Raw genomic sequence first — 22,995 nt, 5'->3', positions numbered from 1 at the left:
CAAGCATCTTAGAGAGGTGATTAAGAAGAAGCAGAAAGCATACAGGGAGTGGAAAATGGGAGGGATCAGCAAGGAAAGCCTTGGCACAAAAAGTGGGAGTGTGCTAATAAAGTTTGCAGATGATACAAAGCTGGGAGGTATTGCCAATTCAGAGAAGGATCGGGATATTGTACAGGAGGATCTGGATGACCTTGTAAACTGGAGTAATAGTAATACGATGAAATTGAATAGTGAGAAGTGTAAGGTTATGCGTTTAGGGATTAATAACAAGAATTTTAGTTATAAGCTGGGGATGCATCAATTAGAAGTAAAGGAAGAGGAGAAGGACCTTGGAGTATTGGTTGATCATAGGATGACTATGAGCTGCCAATGTGATATGGCTGTGAAAAAAGCTAATGCAGTTTTGGGATGCATCAGGAGAGGCATTTCCAGTAGGGATAAGGAGGTTTTAGTACCATTATACAAGGCACTGGTGAGACCTCACCTAGAATACTGTGTGCAGTTCTGGTCTCCTATGTTTAAAAAGGATGAATTCAAACTGGAGCAGGTACAGAGAAGGGCTAGTAGGATGATCCAAGGAATGGAAAACTTGTCTTATGAAAGGAGACTTAAGGAGCTTGGCTTGTTTAGCCTAACTAAAAGAAGGTTGAGGGGAGATATGACTGCTCTCTATAAATATATCAGAGGGATAAATACAGGAGAGGGAGAGGAATTATTTCAGCTCAGCACCAATGTGGACACAAGAACAAATGGGTATAAACTGGCCACCAGGAAGTTTAGACTTGAAATTACACGAAGGTTTCTAACCATCAGAGGAGTGAAGTTTTGGAATAGCCTTCCAAGGGAAGCAGTGGGGGCAAAAGATCTATCTGGTTTTAAGATTCTACTTGATAAGTTTATGGAGGAGATGGTATGATGGGATAATGGGATTTTGGTAATTTAAATATTCAGGGTAAATAGGCCTAATCCCCTGAGATGGGATATTAGATGGATGGGATCTGAGTTACCCAGGAAAGAATTTTCTGTAGTATCTGGCTGGTGAATCTTGCCCATATGTTCAGGGTTTAGCTGATCGCCATATTTGGGGTTGGGAAGGAATTTTCCTCCAGAGCAGATTGGAAGAGCCCTGGAGGTTTTTCGCCTTCCTCTGTAGCATGGGGCATGGTTGACTTGAGGGAGGCTTCTCTGCTCCTTGAAGTCTTTAAACCACGATTTGAGGACTTCAGTAGCTCAGACATATGTGAGGTTTTTCGTAGGAGAGGGTGGGTGAAATTCTGTGGCCTGCGTTGTGCAGGAGGTCGGACTAGATGATCAGAATGGTCCCTTCTGACCGTAGTGTCTATGAATCTATAAATAAAAAAGAGGGCGGACATGTAATTTCAGAAATTTGTCAGAGTGAGTGCATCCTACCAGTAACAAAGTAGATGACGACACTTGGTCTGGGTTGTAATTTTGTGTTTTTTTTTCTTACCTCATGTCAGATTTGGTCCTCCCCCATCACTTTCACGATTTCCTGGTACCTGAATTGTCTTTTTGGGAGGCAGTGTTTCTTGTCTTGAGTGACAAGAGGTGCTGTCTCTGGTATGATAAATTGTCATCTTTCTCTCTGATATTTTCTCTTGCCTCTTGTTTTCCCTAAATTCCCTTTGCCGCTATCTCTTTTTTCCTTCCTCTCCTTCTCTGTGCTTCCCCTCCCTCTCCTTCATCCCCACAAGTTCTTCTAAGGTGGGGTTTTCAAAGGAGCCTAAGGGTTTTAGGCACCTAAGTCACATTGAAATTCAACTGGGCCCCTTTGAATAGCCCTGCTGGAAGCACAACTAAACCTGGTGTATATTAGGAAATGTTGCACAAAATTTTCCTAAGGTTCCCCTGCCCCTTTGTTTTTAAAATGGTTTAAATACTAGTATGGCCTAGAGAAAATGGTGTTAGGGTTGAAAACTGTCTTGCCCATTCTGCACTACCATTGAAACAATCTTAAATATTAGTTTGTGGGAATTATTTTGATGAAAACCATTTTCTGCAATAGATATACTTCCTAGCATAGACAAGGCTCAAGGGGCCTCACCAATGTTAGCCTAATGAGAGTAACACAAATAACATTCTTGGCTAAACCTCTGTTGGCCAACTGTCTTAGACTTTGTCTCTGTTTGAAAATGGAACGGGTGGGATAGAAATGGTCTAGGCACAAAACGTTCAGTATGCCTGATTAGCGTCCTGAACCACTTTAGTTTTGTCCTACATCTACACTAGCGCTCTTCTAAAGAGTTTCAGTTGTAACCTTCTGTGGGTGTCTATCCCATATTTACCAGTACAGCTTCCAGAAGCAGTGGATTCTTGGAGATTTCAAAGTCCATAGATGTATTGAGAGATACTAATGGGAGGACTGGTGAACTGTTTGTGCTATTATGCCAGTAACTTGTGTCTACACTGGCAAAGAAATGGCTCTGATGGAAACAGTATTCAGATTTGCTGGCTATTTTTGAGAAATTAAAAACAAAAAACAAAAAGAACCCCAAATCCTCTGACTGGTTTTAACACCTGTTCATCTGAATTGGAATTAAACCTGCTGGTAGCCCTAGCGTAGACAAGGCATCAGTGGTTGGATCTGTTTTTGTCACCTTTTTAGTGACATCTTCTGGAAAGCAATTCTAATGACAGCTTTGGTTAAAAACCGGTCTTGCTGTTTGAGCCTGTCTACCCTAGGGTTTCCAGCAGTTTTACCTCCAGCTCAACAAAGCTGGTGTTAGAATTGTTGAGACTCTTGAGTAAACTTTCCCAGCGTAGACCAGCCAGGCTAATCCAAACACTATTTGGCACATGTCTACATTGTTTGAAGTACTTGTATGTGGATGCATGTGGTGTTTTATAAGCATGTTGGAGTAATAGTTGGTTTTTAGAGTTATAAATATATCTATTGTATGCAAGACCTTAATGAGAGGGGGGACAGACTTCTGGCTTATTGGAGGCTGGCAGAAATCAGGTCTATAATTCACCAGTAGAGTTGTTCTAGTGATACCTGTGGTGGAATCTACTGTAAACAGGGCACAGGTGTGTTATCGTCATGATGTAAAACCCTCTCTCCCACATACTTATAGACAGGGTCAGTGAGCATTTGTTGTTTTTTTCCCGTACCCCCAGTGTATTGTTTCCCATACATCCATAAATATAACCAACCATGGATTGATTAGGGGTAGGTACGGGATTCAGTATGCGAGAAATATGGAAAGAAATTTTAAAGGAATTGTTGGAGGGTATAATTCAAGACCAAAAATAAATTTTAAGATGTAAATGAGTATTGATGACTTAAGGACAGTGAAGCTTTATAAAAGAAAACTTTAGAGCAGTAGTGATCAACCTTCCAAACTACTGTATCCTTTGCAGGAGTCTGATTTGTCTTGTGTACCCCAAGTTTCACATCACTTAAAACTACTTGCTTACTAATCAGACCGAAAAATACAAAAATGTCAGTCACACTATTACTGAAAAATAGCTGACTTTCTCATTTTTACCGTGTAATTTTAAAATAAATCAATTGGAATATAAATATAGTACTTGTATTTTAGTGTATAGTATATAGAGCAGTATAAACAAGTCACAGTATGACATTTTAGTTTATATTGACTTCGCTAGTGCTTTTTATGTAGCCTGTTGTAAAACTAGGCAAATATCTAGATTAGTTGATGTACCCCCGGTAGATCTCTGCATACCCCTGGTTGAGAGCCACTGCTTTAGGAAGCCATGAAATTCTCTGTTACATCTTAACATTTTTGAAAACTATGGAAATGCAATTATGATACCTCAAACAATGCTAACTTGGCTGCTGTCCACTGCCACTGTGGGCATTGTCTGTGCAAGATGAAAATACCTATGCTAAGTTGATATCTCAGCACTATATATCTGGGTGATTTCGGTCACAATCTATCGCAGCTGCTATTGACTGTAACCATCTCTTCCTCTGTTTTAAGAAGTTTGTATTTGTAAACATCTTCACTTAGTTCCTTTGTGGATTGAAGTTGCACGATGTATATAGTTGAATTGCAACCTGACTGGTCCCTGCTATAGGTCACTCACCAGGACTTTGAGTATATTTTCCAGCACCCTGCTCTCAATTCTTTGGTATCTGCAGCTTTAGAACAATCTGAGTGAAAACGCTTCTTGGTCTGCACCAGTGGATAGAGAAAGCAGAAGAATGAGTGCTCTAGGCTGCAAAGTATACTCTTCCAGGTCTCTTGAGATGTGGGTAGCAAATTACCAAATTGTTATGGCACAGTATCAATATGCCCCGTTGGATGCTGTTTTCCCCCATCCTAGATGCCTTGCATGAGGAGCAGGAAAAGGCTGCTCAGGACTTTGTTATATAGAGGATTGTTTGTAGCAAAGGATGCCCTTAGAGCATCTGGTGCTTCTGATTCATGGGCCAGGCCAGTAAGGATAGGTATTGTTATAAAATACTATTCCTACATTCTAGATTGTCCTCTGAAGCTCAGTCAGAAATAGAGGATTTACCTTTTGAGGGGATGCCTTTTCTCTTGAAGACTGAGTGAAACTGAAAGTTACCAGTGCCAGTTTGCTCCTGGGGACTTAGAGTCTGCTACAACACAAGAGAGTTTGCCTGTCCTGCTTTTAGGTATTAAAGGTAGTTACCAAATAATCAGAGCTTCTCCTTCTACGATGGACCTCAGACCCAGCCTTGTCATCCATATCCCACCAAGAAGCAGGGATAATCCAAGCAGGGTCACTGGAGATTTAGCTCAGGAGCTCCTCAGCTTCTAGAGCTCAGATTTGATGGGATTATTGAGAATCCTGTGCCAGAGTCTTGTTAATATTGTACCTCTTCTACTACTGTGTCCCTTCCCTTTTCAAGTTTCGTTTCTCAGCATTAAGGTTCCTTGCATGCAATTACTTAAGGTCAATGAGTGTTGAATATTGTTTGCAGTGGTTACATTCAATTTCACACCAAATCTTCAAAACCCACTTCTTCATTCCTCTTCATGGATCCTCCTTATAAGACAGCTTTTGGAGAAAACTGAATGTCTCCTTAACAAAGGAGCTAGATAGGATGGTGCCACAGCACCAGATCTTTCTAAAAGATTTTCAAACCTGTTGGATACCACCTGAGTTCACCTAAGTCACTTAATACTTAGAGACCATGTCTAAAAGGGAGGTTTGGACCCTCACAACTGCCTCAATTTCTTCCAGCAAACCCAGGAGCTTTAGGAGAAGTGCCAGGAATGTGAGGAAGTGGGGAAGGTGAGTTGAATGTGCAGAAGCAGCACCCTAGAAGGGCCAAATATATATATTCTGTGCCAAAGCAGAAGTTAAAACCGTGAGAGGCTAGAAGAGCCAGATATGAGAAATGGTGTTTGGAAACCTTTGTTGTGCTGTCTGTAGATAGGTCATGGTGCAGCAGTTTTAGTGCTATGTCACATTTGTATCTCATTTTTCTTGACCATTTAAGGCAGGATTGCAACTGTTGGGGTAAACCATTGACATAGTTAGGATGCTGGTATGAGCTGCTGGGCTGTTTACTGTTGCATTGCTCTGAAGAAATACTGGCAGCACAGTAAGGTGACAGGCCACGCTGGCACATGCATAGAGGATCCTGGGAAGAGAAGAATTTGGGTGTACCATTTCCTGCAGATACCAGCTATTTGGAATGTCTGCTGGCATATGCAGGTGGGCAGTATAGGTTGATCAAATGTGGGCACATTGTCCACCGATTATTGTTCTGTTAAAAAGGCTGTTTTGTCTGACAGAATCTGATCCCATAAACCAGTACTGCTTATTCTATAAACGTAGCTAAATGTATTGTCAAACCATCTGTGTGGATGTTGACTTTTTTCTTAGAAATGAAGCTGTACCTGTTAATATGAGTATAATGAGCCCATGCAGTGTTGGTAGAAGTACTTAATGATTGTTGCCCTTTTTTTTTTTGTTTAAACAAGTCAGTGTCTTGCTTGCTTTGCACCAAGATCAGCCCCATTATCAAGTGTTACTTAATTAAACTAACCCAAAATTTTATTTTGGGCCCTCAGTCAGTTAGTGTTGTCAATATATATTTCTTTGCTAATGTTGTTAGGAGCAGCATGGGCAGTCTTCTCTTTTGCACTCTTTGCTTGTGTGATGGGTTGTACAAACCCCACACTGGACACTAAGAGGTTAAGGAACTGCTCTGCGTCCAGGCAGCCCCACCACACCTGTAGCAAATGCACCAACTGGAGGAGGAGTTAAAAGGCAGGGGAGCAGGTCATTTGGTATCTGCTCAGGGAAGAAAGCAGACCTGCGACCTGCAGCTCCAGGAGCAAAAAGCTGAGGAAAGGCAGAATCCCTCCCTAAACAGCTGCCCAGTGGTCCCTCCCTGAGGTGAAGGGAGGACCTGCTGCAGAGACAGCCTGAGAGGGAAGCATTCCCCTCTCCCTTTCATACAAACTCTGGATTTAGTTAATCCCCCTTTATTTTTGTTCAAATTACCCCAGCAGGGGAAAGCCCTTGGCCTAAGCTGGCCCAGGAGGCTGGGCCATACTGCCAGAGGAGGCAATTGCTGCCCGTGAGAAAAGTGTGACCTCGCTACACTCAGGTGCCAGATAGTGGCTTTTGGTGAGCAGGTTTCAGAGTAGCAGCCGTGTTAGTCTGTATTCGCAAAAAAGAAAAGGAATACTTGTGGCACCTTAGAGACTAACAAATTTATTTGAGCATAAGCTTTCGTGAGCTACAGCTCACTTCATCGGATGCAAATCCAATGAAGTGAGCTGTAGCTCACAAAAGCTTATGCTCAAATAAATTTGTTAGTCTCTAAGGTGCCACAAGTACTCCTTTTCTTTTCTGGTGAGTAGACATCCCTTACACTGCCTAAACCCAGATGGTGACTTGCGGACAATTGCAGGGAGGTGGTAGGAAATGGCCCAGGGAGAGCGGGCAGTCCCGGCTGTCAGAGCACTGACAGCTCTCAAAGGGCTCTGGGTCAGAGCCAGGTGGAGTGAAGGAGCCTGGGCTCCCGTACCAACAACCCCCCTTGCAAGTTAGGGGCCTAAGCCCTGACCACTAGGCAATGCTCCCTTAACAACCACCCAAGTGAGGACTGTCACAGCTTGCTTGTACAGTGTATAGCTATGGTAGTATTTCTGTGTACCAGTGGTACACAAACTTTTCCAGTTTGCGCCCCCCCCATTAAAGAAATCTGTCCGTGTCTCTCCTCTCTCCCCTCCCTTCCCACCAATTATTGCAGTCATGGCTTCCTCAGCAGCAGAGGTTGGGTTGAAGGCAGAGCTGGGGATGGAACTGAGGATGAGGAGGAGCTGGGGCTAGAGGCGGAGCTGGACTGGGCTGCGGGGAGAGGGAATGAGGGCAGAGCTAGGCTGGGGGTGGAGTAGGACTGGGGGCTGAATGGGGTTGGGAGAAGGGTGAGGCTGGGGGTCGAGCAGGGCTGGAAGTGTGGTGCTCCCTTCCCACCCTCTGTGGGGCCTAGCATGGGCCCTATCATGACCCCCCTCTGCTTGTAGGGCGCACCCCCTGTGGGTGTGTGGAGGAACAGTTTGGGGATCATTGCTATATATGTTCCAGAGAGCTTTGGGAATAAATGGCTCTTTTCCCCTAATGTGAATTACAGTTAATATCTTTCTCAATAAGAAGAAAAAAAATTCAGATTAAAGGATTCCATCAGTAGAAAAAGGGGAGTTCTGTTAGAAAATGTATTCTGAGTGCCACACTAATTTCCACAGCTGTTCCTTCATTTTATTCAGATTAGTAGTTTTGAATGATATTGTCCAAGACTCCTTCAGGTGTGCTGCTAAAATCCTCAGCTCTTACAAACTTGCTCGTTGAACTTTCTGGATTTGCCAATGAGTGTGTGATATTTTATCTAATAGCTCTTCTCTTCAGAATGGATGTAGTAGTTTTTCTTTTATTTTTTTCAATAGAATTGAATCTGGGGTTCTCAATCTGATTTGTCAGGAAATGTAGTTATGTAGGATTATAGGCCATATAACGATCCTTGATCAAATGCAGAGGTTTATTTCAGTAAAGAGAGACGGTCAGTACTTTTTGGCTTATTAACTGTCTAGGAAGCATTTTAGGAACTGGAAGCTTCCTGACTGAGATAATTGAATAAGGCCAAAATTATCAGAAGTGTACATTAATTTTGTGTGCCTCATTTTTTGAGAGCCCAACTGGAGGATCCTCTGCCTGATTTTCGCTACAGACCCACAGCTACAGTTAAGGAGCTGAACGTTTCTGAAGATCTGTCTGTAAGTCGATAATAAAGAAATGATTGTGCTTCCCCTTCCTGGCACACCATAGGAAAATTAAATGTTGATAAATACTAATCAGAATTAGACTCATGTAGTGTGTGAATGTAGAGCATACTTTCATATGAATTCACTTGGGAGTAAACAGATAAAATGTTAAATACTTCTATAGGTGACAGTTAAGTAGTATGGTGACTTATGGTTTGGTTCTTATGATGATGAACAGCACAACATCAGCAGTTTAGCACCTAGATCTTTGGAAATGAGCCTTGGTTTTTGTTTGTTTTTTTTTCTTTTAAATGTCACCTGCTTTGTCACAAAATAAGAACTGTATTTCCTGTAGATTACAAGTGGACACAGTATATCGGGGTTCTCAAACTGGGGGTCAGGACCCCTCAGGGAGTCACAAGGTTATTACATAGAAGGTTGCAAGCTGTCAGCCTCCACCCCAAACCCTGCTTTGTCTCCAGCATTTCTAATGGTGTTATAAATCACTTTTTTATATATTTAAGGGGGGGGTCTCACTCAGAGCCTTTTTATGTGAAAGGGGTCAGTCACCAGTACAGAAGTTTGAGAACCACTGCAATATATCATTCAGCTGCACAGTACCAATAATACGCCATCTTCCTCAGCTGACAAACCATTCATGATTTGGGACCTAGTGAAACAGTGTTGTGTTTCTAAGAATATTTTTTAAAAAAGTATAAAATCTTGGTGATTTTCATTAATGGTTGTGGAGAGGCCCAGAGTGTGCTTTAGCATGTTTTAGAGGTGGACTTTGTGTTTGTGATGTCATGCCCCTTGCTAGCCAGTCTGGCAGGCACTATATTAGGCACAGGTTCTGTATGTTACACTGGCTAAATCCCTGAAAATAGCTGCTTTGAGATCCTTGGATGAAAACTGCTGTAGAAATACAGAGTTACTATGGTTTTTATGATTGTTTTTGTTGTTACTGGATTCTGAGTTGATTGCTGCTCCAGAGAAGAATGGTTGGGCCAGGCTATCCAACTCTTCTCACTTCTGTTGCCCCAGTAGAAAGTCTTGAGTTAGAAGAATATGTAAGATTCAAGTGAGCCTTTAAAGAGGTTCCCCTCTTATTTTGCATTACTCTGTCAGGTGGCTCTAGGGAGAGCAGCTACCATTGCTTTGGCAGTGTTGAGACCTGCTACAGGAGTAAATTAGATGAGTGTCTTCAGGATGTGCTGGGGGGGGGGAGGGGAGAAAAGAGGAAACAGACTGAAAACAACTCAAGAAAAGAGACCCCATAATCTGCATTAGGAAAGAAAATCAGAGTTAAGCTGGGAAGATGCAAAAAATGAGAGCCATCATAAGTAGAATTGGTAAAAAGTACACTGTGAATGCATTACTTGATTTTATTTGACAAATACTGTTTTTTGTATTATTTAACCAACTATGGAGCCAGTCGTGGCTTTTGGCAAACACGTTGGATAAAATACATATATAATTAATCTAATGTATTTTAATGTTTTTCTGCTGTTTGGCCAGCCCTAGTAGGTACACTGTCAGATGGCTTCCATTTAATTACACACAAAAACTCTGTTAAAGACATTAAGGTTGCAGAGCAAAGCACTCCAAAATTAGGAAATGCCAGCATTAAGGTTGCCTGTACAAGCTTACTTTGTTTTCCTTCAGCGTATGCATTATGATACTGTCTTTAATTACATGATCACAGATAATTTTTCCATAGGACCCATGTTTCATTTAGCTCACAGGATGGATAGTGGTCCCTTAGTGAGCAGCTATTCAATATTTTTGTTTTCTCATTGTTCAGTGTGTGGCCCCAGGCCGCAGAGCACTATTCAAAACCTGCTCTGAAGACAGAATTATGAATTTCCTCATGGGCTTTTCTGTGGTGCTCATCACTATAGTATTTGATTGCTTCACAACAATAATGCATTTATTTTCATAACGCTCCTGTGAGCTGAGCGGGATGATAGCCTCATTTTACAGATGGGGAACTGGGGCACAGAGAGATTATGGCCAAAAGTATCCACTAATTTTGGATGCTCAATTTGAGACAACCAGGAGCTGATTTTTCTTAGTATTTAGCATCATACAGCACTTCATTATATGTTCAAAGCACGGCTCCCATTGACTCCATTTGTAGCTCAGAGTGCTCAGCACTTCTGCAAGTCAGACTCCAGGGTTGCAAGGCAGGCACCCAGAAAATGAGGAACATGAATGACCATTGAGAAAAGTTTGGTTTTAAGTGACCTGGCAACTCTGGCACTGATAAAATCCAAGAGCCTCCTTTGTCTTCCTGCAGTTCCACGCCTCATTCACTACACATCTTCCAACTTCTGCAACAAATGAAGCATGAGTTCTCCAAACCACACTCTCCTGTTCTCTGAAAATATCTTCTCAATATGTAGTGGCAATCAAAAAAAGCTAACAATGTTAGGAACCATTAGGAAAGAGGGAGATAATAAGACAGTAAATGCCACTGTGTAAATCCATGGTATTGAATACTGCATGCTCAAAAAAGAGATATTAGAATAGAAAAAGATACAGAGAAGGGCTACACAAATGATTAGGGGTCTAGAAGAGTTTCCATGTGAGGAGAGATTAAAAAGACTGGGACTTTTCAGCTTGGAAAAAAGACACCTATGGGGGGGATATGATAGATGTCTATAAAATCATGAATGATATGGAGAAAGTGAATGGGGAAATGTTCTTTATCTCTTCACATAACACAAGAACTAGGGGTCACCCTTTTGAAATTAATAGGTAGCAGGTTTGAAACAAACAAAAGGAAGTACTTCTTCACACAACACACAATTAGCTCTGTGGAACTTGTTGCCAGGGGATGTTTTGAAGGACAAAAGTATAACTGGGTTAAAAAAAAGAATTAGTTAAGTTCTTGGAGGATAGATTCATTAATGGCTATTAGCCAAAATAGTCAAGGATGCAACCCCATGCTCTGGTTGTTCCTAAGCCTCTTACTGTCAGATGCTTGGACTGTATGACAGGAAATGGATCACTCGATAATTGTCCTGTTCTGTTTATTCCCTCTAAACTGTCTGGCATTGGCCATTGTCGGAAGACCACATACTGGGCTAGATGACAATACTGTGTTAGACCAATGGTCTGTTCTTATGTTCTCCTTTACTACACAACCCTGATTCATCCTCGGAGTGGGTCCATCCTGTGCTGCGGGGAGAGTCCTGTGTAAAAAATAGACTTTAATTACATGGTCCCATTCTATCACATATGCATAAGGGTGCCGAATTAAGATTGCATGGACAACCTTAATTCTGGCATTTTCTAACTTTGGAGTGCTTGATTTTGCTAGAGCTTTTCAAAGAAAAGGTTACCAGAATTGTCTTTAACACTGTAAACCTACCTGTTTTTCTCTAGTCTAGTTCTCTGACATGGCTGAATTGTTTTGGCTACAATTTTCCAAAAAAACCCCAAACCCTTGGGCCTGAGGCAGATATCCAGCATGGGAAATTTCAGCCCAGTGGTTAACATTTGGTGGTGATATAAGCAAATAAAAACACTTCTCTTTAAAAGGCCCTATCAGGGTAAAAGGTGCTACCAGCCATGCCTACAATATTCTCCAGAATGTAACATTTAAATGCAGTACAGACTGTGTTTTTCCTTTTATACTGCAGGGCTGTGGCTTTGAGGGAGCAAGCCCAGCACAGCTATTTTTTTTTAAAATTCTGGTTTGTAGGCTTACTCTGGGATAGTCAGAGACCTGAGGGAGGTAGGTGACCAACTCCCACTGAATTTCAAAGGGATTTGGCAGCCCAACTTGCCTTTTGAAGCGCTCAGTCTTAGTTGTTAGGTTAGTAGATGTCAGGTAAATTTGTCCGGCACCCCATGTAACTCATGAAGTAAAGCTGATGTAAATGAGCATGTTCATCCTAAAGAAGGGAATGCTGAGAGAGAGAGATGGTTCTACTCATATGTAAAGGGATACTAGGAGGACAAGGATTCAATTGCCCTCATTAGTTGATACAGACAGAGGAAGAGGTTTAAGCTGTGCTTCAGTTTTGTCCAGAAGACTAGCTCTTGTAGCGTTGTCAGTTATCAAACATTGAATAGTGAGAGTACCCACAATCGTCACTGCTGCAATGTGATATTAAAATTAAGAGGCTTGCTCACCCTGGACTCTGTCAAGAAAGCAGTATGTTAGTTTTTCCATAACCAGATCTTGTCTTCATTACACCTGACAGGCAAGGAAAGCTTTCTAGCTAAATACTTCAGCCACAGGAGTCATGTCCATTATAATTGGTTTACAGGGATCAGTGGCGGATCTTTTCTTCAGTGTGTTGGGTTTTTTTTATAAATGTTTGCATCCCAGAACATTGCTGAGTAGCTACTATTTAATACCAGTTGAGACAGAGAGCAAGAAGACCTACTGCAGTGGTCCCCAAACTGTTGGGCATGCCCCCTGGGCGGGTGTGGAGGAATGTCTACAGGAGGTAGTGGGGGCAGGGAAGGAGGGCCACCCAGCCCAATTCTCTCTCCCAGCTCCACTCTGGCCCTCACTCCTGACTGCAGCTTGGCTGTCAGCCCTTACTCTTGGCCCCTGTCTGCGGCTCTGCTTCCAGCCCGAGGGAGCGTGGACACGTTCCATTACTGGTAAGGGGGCACATGAGATGGAAAGTTTGGGTATCACTGCCCTACTGAATCCATTCCATTTCCATTTTGAAGCTGTATGCTTTTTCCCCTTTATTTCACATTGTATATGACATGACAAGTAGCTTGTATGAATTTTACAGTCCTGCCTTATTCTCATCCAGTATGGTATTTACACCATCACACTGAGAGGGATCTTTCCTTTTTAGCTGTGACCTCAAACTTTGCTACTTCACCCACATACAGAATTGCTGCACCTGGTTACTTGGAATCCTACCTAGGTTCTTAACTTTAGATAAGGTAATTTGCTTCAAGGAAGTCTAGAAGGTGCTATTGGAATCCTGCTAGCTTCTTTTTGGTTTTGGTTTTTTTGGAGTCATGCCCATTGAAACGGGCATGTCTTTTACTTTGTTTTTTTGTAGGGATGGATTACCTTGAGTATGCTATCTACCTTCTCTTTTGAAACTGTTACTTTCCCTAAAAAAATCTGTTAACCATCCCCAGTATTCAAGTGTATTTGGAGCTAATTTTGGTTTACCACACTTGTGTGAATGAAAAATTTGTCTTTACTCATTTACTGCAGAAGCATTTACTTAAAGGGATTTTGTATGTATATCCTCAGATTAGACATCTCACTGCTTCATGGAATTTGAATTTGATTTTAAATAAACTCAAGAACCATTTTGGGTGTAAACTATATTTCTTTGTAAAGTGACTTTTTTGGTTACTCCTATTTTGGCCAGACAGTTAGGTGAAATTCAGACTCCCTTTGTCCTGCTTTGCGGTATTTCACAAAAATAAGCCACTCCTGTTTAATCTAAGAGATTGTTAGTCAAATTGGTCTACAAATTTCATCTCACATAAACTGTTGCCCTTCCGATCTTACACTTTGAGATCTCATGCTTTGTTGGATGAGGCTTGGCTACATACGTTGAATGTGAAATAGATCACATTTAGCTGGGCAGGACTAAGCTTTTTTCATAGCTCATCGTGGTTGGGGGAGTCTGTTCATTCAGAGACAGGCCAAGTGGCTATTTCTGTGTATCCAGAGTAGTAGTTCTTTATTCTCAGAGAGTACTTCAGGTCATTCTACAAGATGTGTGGCTCTCAGCAGCTTGTCTCTGTAAAAAAAAAATATATATATTTTCAAACCCCAAATTTGCAAGGTAGTCAGGTGGCATTTGAGCCATACTTTTATCCTGCATTTTCTTCCTCTGTTGAAATCAGATCAGATGCTCACTTCAGTCTCGTCAATTAAATACTACTTAGCTCTCCTATTAAGAGTGTTGCTTCTATAGGTTAATTCCTAGTAGAAAGAATTCCATAAAAGAAGAAGGAATTTTACTTATGACTCACTTGATTTGGAGGAGAGGAATCCACAGGCACAAATGTGAAAATGGCATTTTAAAAATACTTTAAGCCTGAGCATAGTTTTTCATCTAAAATATCTATGCTAAAATATTTGTGTAGTAATTTCTTGTGTAAAGTGTTTTCATGCATCAATAAGCAAAAACTTAATGTGAAAATACTGCGTTCTTTATGCTGAAGGAGATAGAATTTTGTCCATAGATGCTAGTATGTATGTTCTGGTTTGTCTCATTAAAAAAAAAAATCTGTTTTACGTTAGTATTATTAACAGATATCAAGAAACCTTAACCTTTTATGAACTGAGAGGATTGCTAGTGAGGTAAAATATTACCAAAAAAGGGTTTAGGATTGCTGTTTAATCAATTAAAAGTACTGTCTTAGGCTTTTAGCACACTGCTACCCTCTAATGGAGCTATCCTGTATTAAAAAAACAGTCCTATTTCCATTGGCTTATCAAAAGGGCAGGGGTGGGAAATAAAGCAGAAGGGAGAGAAGAGAGGTAAGAATAGACTAGAGCAAATTCTGATTCTGAAAACAGTAACAAGAGGTTGAGACTAGGGTCTCGGAAGTTAAAAGAATCTGATTCAAAGATCCCAGCCATAAGACTAAGAGGGGAATTGAGTTGAATTGTTTTCCTTTGCCTTTAAGCAGAGAGAATTGACTAGGAGGGTAGAGGTATGTGCTCATGAAGTGTAAGTATCATTCCAAACTGGAATGTAACTATTTCTTTGGACCTGCTCTCATTGCACATTCGTATTTTAGTAATAATTTAGTAGGATTTAGTGATTTTAAAAAACGTTTTTTGTTTTGCTCAGCCCACCCAGTAGAAAGTGAAAAAATCTACAAATGCTTTCCTGTTAAGATAAATTTATAAAATGCATTGAAAATACAATTTTAAAATCTGTGTTTTAGCACGTTTCAGTTGTCTCACTGAAAGAGGCATACTGTAACGCTGTTAGGGGAATACAATGGAGGAGACTGGAGGGCAATTTTCAGTTCAGGTGAAGATTCATAAATGTATATTTAAAAAACACTGTCATTAATGTTAGAGGGCCTGCTTTGCATTTACATCAAGCACCCTTTAACAGTGAGGCACCTGCCAAAAGCGGCGTAAATCAGAATTGCTTTCAGAGTGTCTAGATTCTTGCCATACATGGTCTAGTGGTTCTCAACCTTTCCAGATTACTGTACTCCTTTCAGGAGTCCAATTCATCTTGTGTACCCCCCCAAGTTTCACCTCACTTAAAAACTACTTGCTTACAAAATCAGAAATAAAAATACAGAAGTGTCACCGCACACTATCACTGTAAAATAGCTGACTTTCTCATTTTTACCATAATTAGAAATCAACAGGAATATAAATATTGTACTTACATTTCAGTATATAGTATATAGAGCAGTATAAACAAGTCACTATGAAATTTTAGTTTGTACTGACTTCACTAGTACTTATTGCATAGCCTCTTGTAAAACTAGGCAAATATCTAGATGAGTTGACATACCCCTGGGAAGACCTCTGCGTGTACCCCTGGTTGAGAGCCACTGATCTACAGAATTGTCCCTTTTATTATCCTCTCTTATATTGTGGTCCTTCCCCATGCTCATTTTCTCTGTAAATGTCAAACTTGTATTCTGAGAATTTGTTTGCAATGTTTAAAATAAATGGGGAAAAGAATTGGACACAGGAGATAAGCTGACAGACCTGCTGTGCTCACTCTCCTGTCATATTATCATTAAGATTTTTTAGATAGAGTAGTCTGTATGCAGTGCAAAAATCTGTTTAGATTGTGAGGATTAAAAATTGAAAAAATCTAAGAAATTAAGCTATAAGCACAACCAGGTTTTTGATTTCCAAAGGTTGAAAAACTTTTCTTAAGACTTGCACAAGAAAGGGAATGTGGTTACTGTGAGGGGGATAATCATTTGCAGGAGGATCTGAGCAATATCAGTGGGTTGGCAGTGTGAGATTTTGGGCTGCTCTGTGTTAGGCTTTGACCAAAAATGGGAATAATCATAGAAGAGCCAAATCCAGGGTAAAGAGTTTAAAAAATGGGAGTATAGAATGAGTCTCCAAGTCAATAATTTGGAGCCTAAATAACCTGATTATCAAAAGTGCTGAGCACCCAGCAGGTTCTGCTGGTTTTAATGGGAGCTCTGGGTATTCAGCACTTATTTAGGTGATTAAATTGGCTTAGGCTTCTAACTTTAGGTTCTCATTTTAAAAATATCGGCTCAGGATCTTTGTATTGAACTAAGAGATATAAAAATAGTAATGTTATACCATCGGTTGCAATGTGTTAGAAAAATAAGATGATATTGACCTGGAGTGAAGTGAATAAATGCTGGCATGCAGAGTTGTGGAGAGATCTGTGTTTTGGATGATTTAATGTTTATATAAGAACGGCCATACTTGGTCAGACCAAAGGTCCATCTAGCCCAGTATCCTGTCTTCTGACAGTGGCCAGTGCCAGGTTCTTCAGAGGGAATGAACAGAACAGGTGATCCTGTCGTCCATGTTGTGTTCTGGACCTAGAATTCCAAGTAGTAGTGATGTGATATAAGTCTTTAGATTTTTTTTTTTTTTCAGCTTTAGTGTATACATTTTGTAGTTGAAATTTATGAATGGATCATAGCATGTCCCAAAGCTTTCTATTTGAAAATGTGGTGTATAAACATTTTTGAATGCATAAATGTGTATGTAGTTAATATTTTAACAAAGATTTAAAAAAACCCACAAGCTGTGTTTTCATTTGTATTCTCAGTTAAAGGTTGTGGAAAACCCAGGTATTTTTCCCAGAAAGAATACCCAGTGAGTTGGTTCTCTTTCTCTTTCTACTTCTGTGTCATTCTGAAATATTTGTGAAGAAAACAGTTTTTGACACTAGAAAGTTTATTTTCCCACTTAAATCCGTGAATGAGTACTCTAAAGAGTTAAAAAGGCCGTGATAACTTAAGGGTTCTTATTATGACATAAGAAAGTGACAGAACTGTCTAAAAGCCTACAAGGGAAGAGTAATGGGTGGAATCGTTTGGTGATTGGAGGGAGGTGCATGTCTGGTGGGTAGAATAAACTGTCATTGAATGTTGAAGAGGAGCGAATGAAATCATGAACTGTTGGAAGGACTGGCAGAGCATTTGATGTGGTTCTCTATAAAGTTGGCTGTTTTATATATTTTTCACTCTTCACTGTATTGAACTCTGAAGGTGGTGGTTATCTTTCTAACTGTACTAAGTGTTAAAGGTACTGACAGTAATGCCAGAGGTTGGTTAGTGTTCACTGATCATCAAACATCAGGATGTGAATTTATCTGATTGCATGTACCTGAAGTTGAAGAAAGTGGTAGAAAGCAAGCAATTAAGTGAACTAAAGTAATGAAAACGGATGATTCTTCACAATCCTTGTGTAAACATTATCAAAAGTTAAATAGCAATATTGAAAGGATTCTTGCTTGTCTCAAAAAGTGCAGGAAATAAGTTTCTTCAGCTCCTTCAAGATCAAATGTACCTATCACTGAATGGGATTTCATCTATTGAAGGAGAAAATCAAAATATTCATGAGTTTGATACTGTAAGTGAGACATTGATACCATCATCTTCATTGAAATATAGATATGATGAAGCGCTTAAACACTGTTCCAGGCTACGAGCAATTTAAAGAAATGATTGAAGCACTTTCCTATGGATATACTCTTCCAGGCAGATTTAAATTCACAAGTCCACTAGTAGAATGTGGCAAGTGAAGAAATGAAGGAAAAATTAAAGGAAGAACTAAAAGAACCGCTATTCATACTAATGCACAATGTCAAACAAATGACAAGATAATGGCTACAAGTATCCATACAGGGGGAAATCCATTCCTATTCAGTCCTATTGATTCTGAGTCTAAAAAGAAAACCACAGAATGCTGTTTGTTTGTTGAAGATCTCACTTGAGAGAAGTCTGACAAGGAGATCTTTGCCATTTGCTTAGACAATGTAAAGCTTCTAAAGTGTCATTGTACTAAAATTCCAATGTATAGATGTTGAGTATGCTATTGAAACCTGATTGACCATGGAGTTACACCTAACAGAGCTCTAAAATGAACTGGAAATTCAAACATTAGTCAGCAGGCACCATCATTCTTATGGATGATAGGATTGGTTGTCCCAGTTTTCCCAATGACTCCTGATGGAACTCCTAGGAGGAGGGTGTCTGCACTTGCAGCTGACTATGAAAAGCATGTACAAATTTGCACTGAGCATGAGAAAGACTTTGATCAACATGTGGCACACATTTATACTAGTTCCTTTCTATAGACTCCTGTAATTTACAAAAGCAATTGAAGGAAATTTAGAGATTTGACAGATTACAAGCAGATGACACTCCTGATGCAGTCTGTGACTTTATCTAATTAACAACAAAAAATTGAAACCACATGGATAACATCACAAAATGCTTAGGAGAAGCTATGAAACCTTTCCATGACATAGCCAGCGTGACTAATCCCAAATACAAGGTTAGAGCTCAGAATAAGGAAGAAACTGAAAAGTGGCTGATGGAACATAATACTGCTTGTTTTTTGGGTTTTTTTTTCTTTCCTAGTGTTTTGAAATAGGAGATCCAGATGGCTATTGCAGATATGTTTTGTGAATATGATTTTGTCAAACTGTTGCATCAAAAAAAATGGAAAATTGTGGAAGTAAAATCACAGAAGACAGAATGATTTAATTCAGGATCTTGTCAGTTTTTAAAAGACCTGCATTCTGGACCAGCTACATCATCAGTTGACTATAGTTTTTAACATCTTCAGATTGTTGTAGTCAACGCTTCATTTCAGGCAGTGTTCTGAAAAAAATCAGATTACTAAAATTGTGTATATATTTAAAAGCACATACAAAAGATTATACAGTAGAACCTCTGAGTTACAAACACCTCAGAAATGGAGGTTGTTCGTAACTCTGAATTGTTCATAACTGAACAAAATGTTACGGTGGTTCGCTGAAGTTTACAACTGAACATTGATTTAATACAGCTTTGAACCTTAACTATGCAGAAGAAAAATGCTGCTTTCCCTTTATTTTTAGTAGTTTACGTTTAACACAGTACTGTACTGCATTTGGTGTTTTTTATTTTTTTTTCTCTCTCTGCTACTGCCTGGTTGTGTACTAGCGGTTCCAGATGAGGTGTGTGGTTGACTGGTCAGCTCATAACTCTGAGGTTCTACTGTAGTCTTAACTAGTTAGTAAGCTAGTGATTTGATTGTGTTCTTGTGTTTCACTTGCAGAATTCAGGCTTTTCATTTTGGCCCCATGTGCCTTTTTATGTTTGAGGCGTAAATGTGCTTAGTCCTATAATATGTTTTATTTGCATAAAACCTTCCTCAGTGTTTTTCTGGTGTTGTGTTCAGGTGGAGGAAAAATAGAGACAAGCCTGCTTTCTTTCAAAACGAAGTGCAATTACCGCTGTTTATGAGCAATTTTCTTTGTTTACAGGTGTCAGCTGTGATGCATGTTTAAAAGGAAATTTTCGAGGTCGCAGATACAAGTGTTTAATTTGCTACGATTACGATCTGTGTGCATCCTGTTATGAAAGTGGTGCAACTACAACAAGGCATACAACTGATCATCCAATGCAGTGCATACTAACAAGGGTAGATTTTGGTAAGTGACATCTCATTGAAATTGTGGTGGTTATTTCGAAGTATATATAAGCATAGTATGTATTGTCACTTTCTGATTTATCAACATGGGCTTTTGAGCAGCATCACTGAAAAACAAGTCTACAGAATTTAGCTTTTTCTTTTAAAAGCGTTCTACTGAGGCTTGTTTTTGGTGGCAGCATGTGAAACTTTTTTCTTTAGAAAGTCTTTATTTCTGCTTTCTCTTCATTTGACTCTTAGGTTATCTGCTCTGATATTTGAATACATCTGTTAAGGACATCTGTCAGCATAAAACAAACTGAATTTTATGACAAGTTATAGCAAGGCTAAATGGAAAAGTGAATACTCTGCTGTAAAGCAGGGGTGGCCAACTTGAGCCTGAGAAGGAGCCAGAATTTATCAATGTACATTGCCAAAGATATTAACTTCCGAAGAGCCACATGTGGCTTCAGAGCCATAGGTTGGCCACCCTGGCTGTAAAGTGTCACTGGCTAGAATTAATGTAGTGACAAAGATGAGATGGGGAGGGCTATTACCTTTGGTTGTTGCTCTGGGGTTGTTAACACATCAGTGGCAATGCTAGGTTGCTCCTGAATACTGGAAAATTAACATCAAGTCCTTTTGCTTGGAATACAGTTGAGTACAACTATTCTAAGTAAGTACAGAACCATTAAATATAAAGATTGGCTTCCGTTTCTTTGTTTCACAATCGTGATTCCATAGCACCTGTGACAGGGTCAGGCCAGATGGCTACAGGAAGAGTGATCGAAGACAGATATATTAGCCCCAGGTTCAGTAGGTCTCTTTTCCCTGGGTCAGATAACAGGGAAGATTCCAGAACAATCAGGAACTTTCTGGAAACAGTTGAGGCAGACGAACTGATTAGAACACCTGCAGCCAATCAAGAAGCTGCTAGAATCAATTAAGGCAGGCTAATCAGGGCACCTGGATTTAAAAAGGAGCTCACTTTGGTTTGTGATGAGTGCAGGGAGCTGGGAGCAAGAGGCGCAAGAAGCTGAGAGTGAGAAGGCGTACTGCTGGAAGACTGAGAAGTACAAGCATTATCAGACATCAGGAGGAAGGTCCTGTGGTGAGAATAAAGAAGGTGTTGGGAGGAGGCCATGGGGAAGTAGCCCAGGGAGTTGTAGCTGTCACGCAGGAGCCACTGTAGACAACTGCAATCCACAAGGCCCTGGGCTGGAACCCCGAATAGAGGGTGGGCCCGGGTTCCCTCCATCCCCCCAACTCCCTACTTGATACTGGAGGAGTTGAACTGGACTGTGGGTTCCACTAGAGGACTGTGGGATCCACTAGGTGGATCAGCAGAGACTGCAGGGATTGTTCTTTCTTTCCTTCCACCCTCCCCTCTGCCCCCCCATGCTGGCCAGTGATGAGGCTAACTGAATGAACAGTAGATTTGAGCCAGGAAAGTGGCCAAACTGAGGGCCAAACTGCTGTGAACCTCTGAGGTGAGAAAATCTGCCAATAAGTGCAGGACCCACCAAGGCAGAGGAGGAACTTTGTCACAACTGGTGTGGGAAGTGAGATTCGAATCCATGCCTCCATATGGAGACCAGAAGGCCTACTATGATCTGCCTGAAGAAGCTGCAGCAGACTACCCCCAGCTGAAAACCCCAGATCTGGCCAGGATCTCTGCAACGACTGCGGTGCAGGCCAGCGGTATCGCGAGTGGAGCTACCAGGAAAACAAAACCCCACGGTCCCAATTGTTTGACCTCCTCCATTTCACACAAAAGTGGTTGTGAACTGAGTCCCGGAGTCCGGAGGAGATACTAGAGGTTCTGGTCATTGACCAGTACATTAGTGGACTACAGCCAGACCTTCGCGCCTGGGTAAGCCAGAACGAACCCTCTACCTACAACAAGGTTGTCGCACTGGTAGGTGAAGGACGGCAGGGGAGCTGACCCTACCAGTTAAGGAAGAAGCACCCCGGGTTAAACTAGCAGCATCAAGCCCTAGAGCTCGGGTGACTGGGCCACCAGGAGAGCCCAGGTGGAAAAAGAGAGGGGCTGAAGGTCCACCAGAAGCCACAAAGAGTCAGAGCACTGAGGGGGAAGAGGATCATGATGTTAGACTACCCAAACCAAGAGACTGGGGAATGCCTAGGGCTCCATACAGATGTTACGCTTGCAGGGAATGGGGACACATAGCTGCACAGTGTCCCAATGCTGAGGAGCCTATGCAGTGTAACTTGGGGAACTGGGCAGACCCATGCTCCCTAATCCACTTTGTGGGGGTCTTACTAACTCCACATATGTACACCAGACCAGTGAAGCTAAATGGGGTAGAGACCATGGCACTGGTTGATTTGGGGAGTGCTATCACACTTGTCTCGGGGAAGCTCGTGCAGCGTAGTCAGCTGCTGTGGGCTAAGCGTACAGGGGTAACATGAGTCCATGGGACAGTTGGTTATTACTCCACGATCCCAGTAAAAATCGGGATTCAGGGGAACACTACTGAGGTAGCAGCAAGTGTAGTCCCTAAACTCCCATATCCAGTGCTCATAGGGAGGGACTGCCCAGGGTTTGGAGATGTACTCCCAGTAAGGGAATTAGAGAAAGGGGGAAACCCTGAAGTCAGTGAGGCATCCACAGTAGATTGTCAACCCCCAACCTTCTCTGAAATATCCCCAGATTTGTTCTCCACTCCCAGACAGGGTAGAAAGTGGGAAAAGGCCTTGGGAACCCAAATACTGGCCCAAAGCCAGAGGGTCGCTCTCGTAGGTAGGTGGACCCGAGCAGCTGAAAAGGGGGCCACCCAGGAGGGAGAAGCACCCGAGTCTGACCCACACCCTAATGCCTCTGAACCAGTAGAGGCAACAGAGACTGGCCCCCTAGATCTCGGGCCGATTACCCCCGGGAGAGGAAATTTTGGACGGGATCAGGCTGAAGACCCAAGGTACGACAACATTAGGAAGGAGGTGACCAAAATAGATGGGGTCCCCGTGGAAAGGAAAACAAAGGGATCAGGACCCTACTTCATAATGAAGTGCGGAGGTACTGTGCATCCTGCCCAGAGTGCCAGCTGCACAGTCCCCGTCCCCACTTGAGGGCACCGTTAGTACCCCTTCCCACCATAGAGGTCCCCTTCGAGCAAATAGCCATTGACCTAGTGGGAC

At 41.4% G+C, this 22,995-nt stretch overlaps 1 protein-coding gene across 2 annotated transcripts in view; it reads left to right on the top strand.

The window, feature by feature from the left end:
* The window catches only part of KCMF1 (potassium channel modulatory factor 1), a 70,833-nt gene that overhangs the window by 10,790 nt on the left and 37,048 nt on the right, over positions 1-22,995 (top strand). For both annotated transcript variants that reach the window (XM_043514603.1, XM_038401135.2), the window contains exon 2: positions 19,691-19,858. In XM_043514603.1, coding sequence (XP_043370538.1) covers positions 19,691-19,858 — 168 coding nt within the window. The remainder of the gene's footprint in view (positions 1-19,690; positions 19,859-22,995) is intronic.

Source organism: Dermochelys coriacea, chromosome 5 (genome assembly GCF_009764565.3).
Source record: "Dermochelys coriacea isolate rDerCor1 chromosome 5, rDerCor1.pri.v4, whole genome shotgun sequence".
Lineage (NCBI taxonomy): Eukaryota > Metazoa > Chordata > Testudines > Dermochelyidae > Dermochelys > Dermochelys coriacea.
The sequence above is the reverse complement of the archived record's forward strand: the minus strand, read 5'-3'. Positions and strand labels throughout refer to the sequence as shown.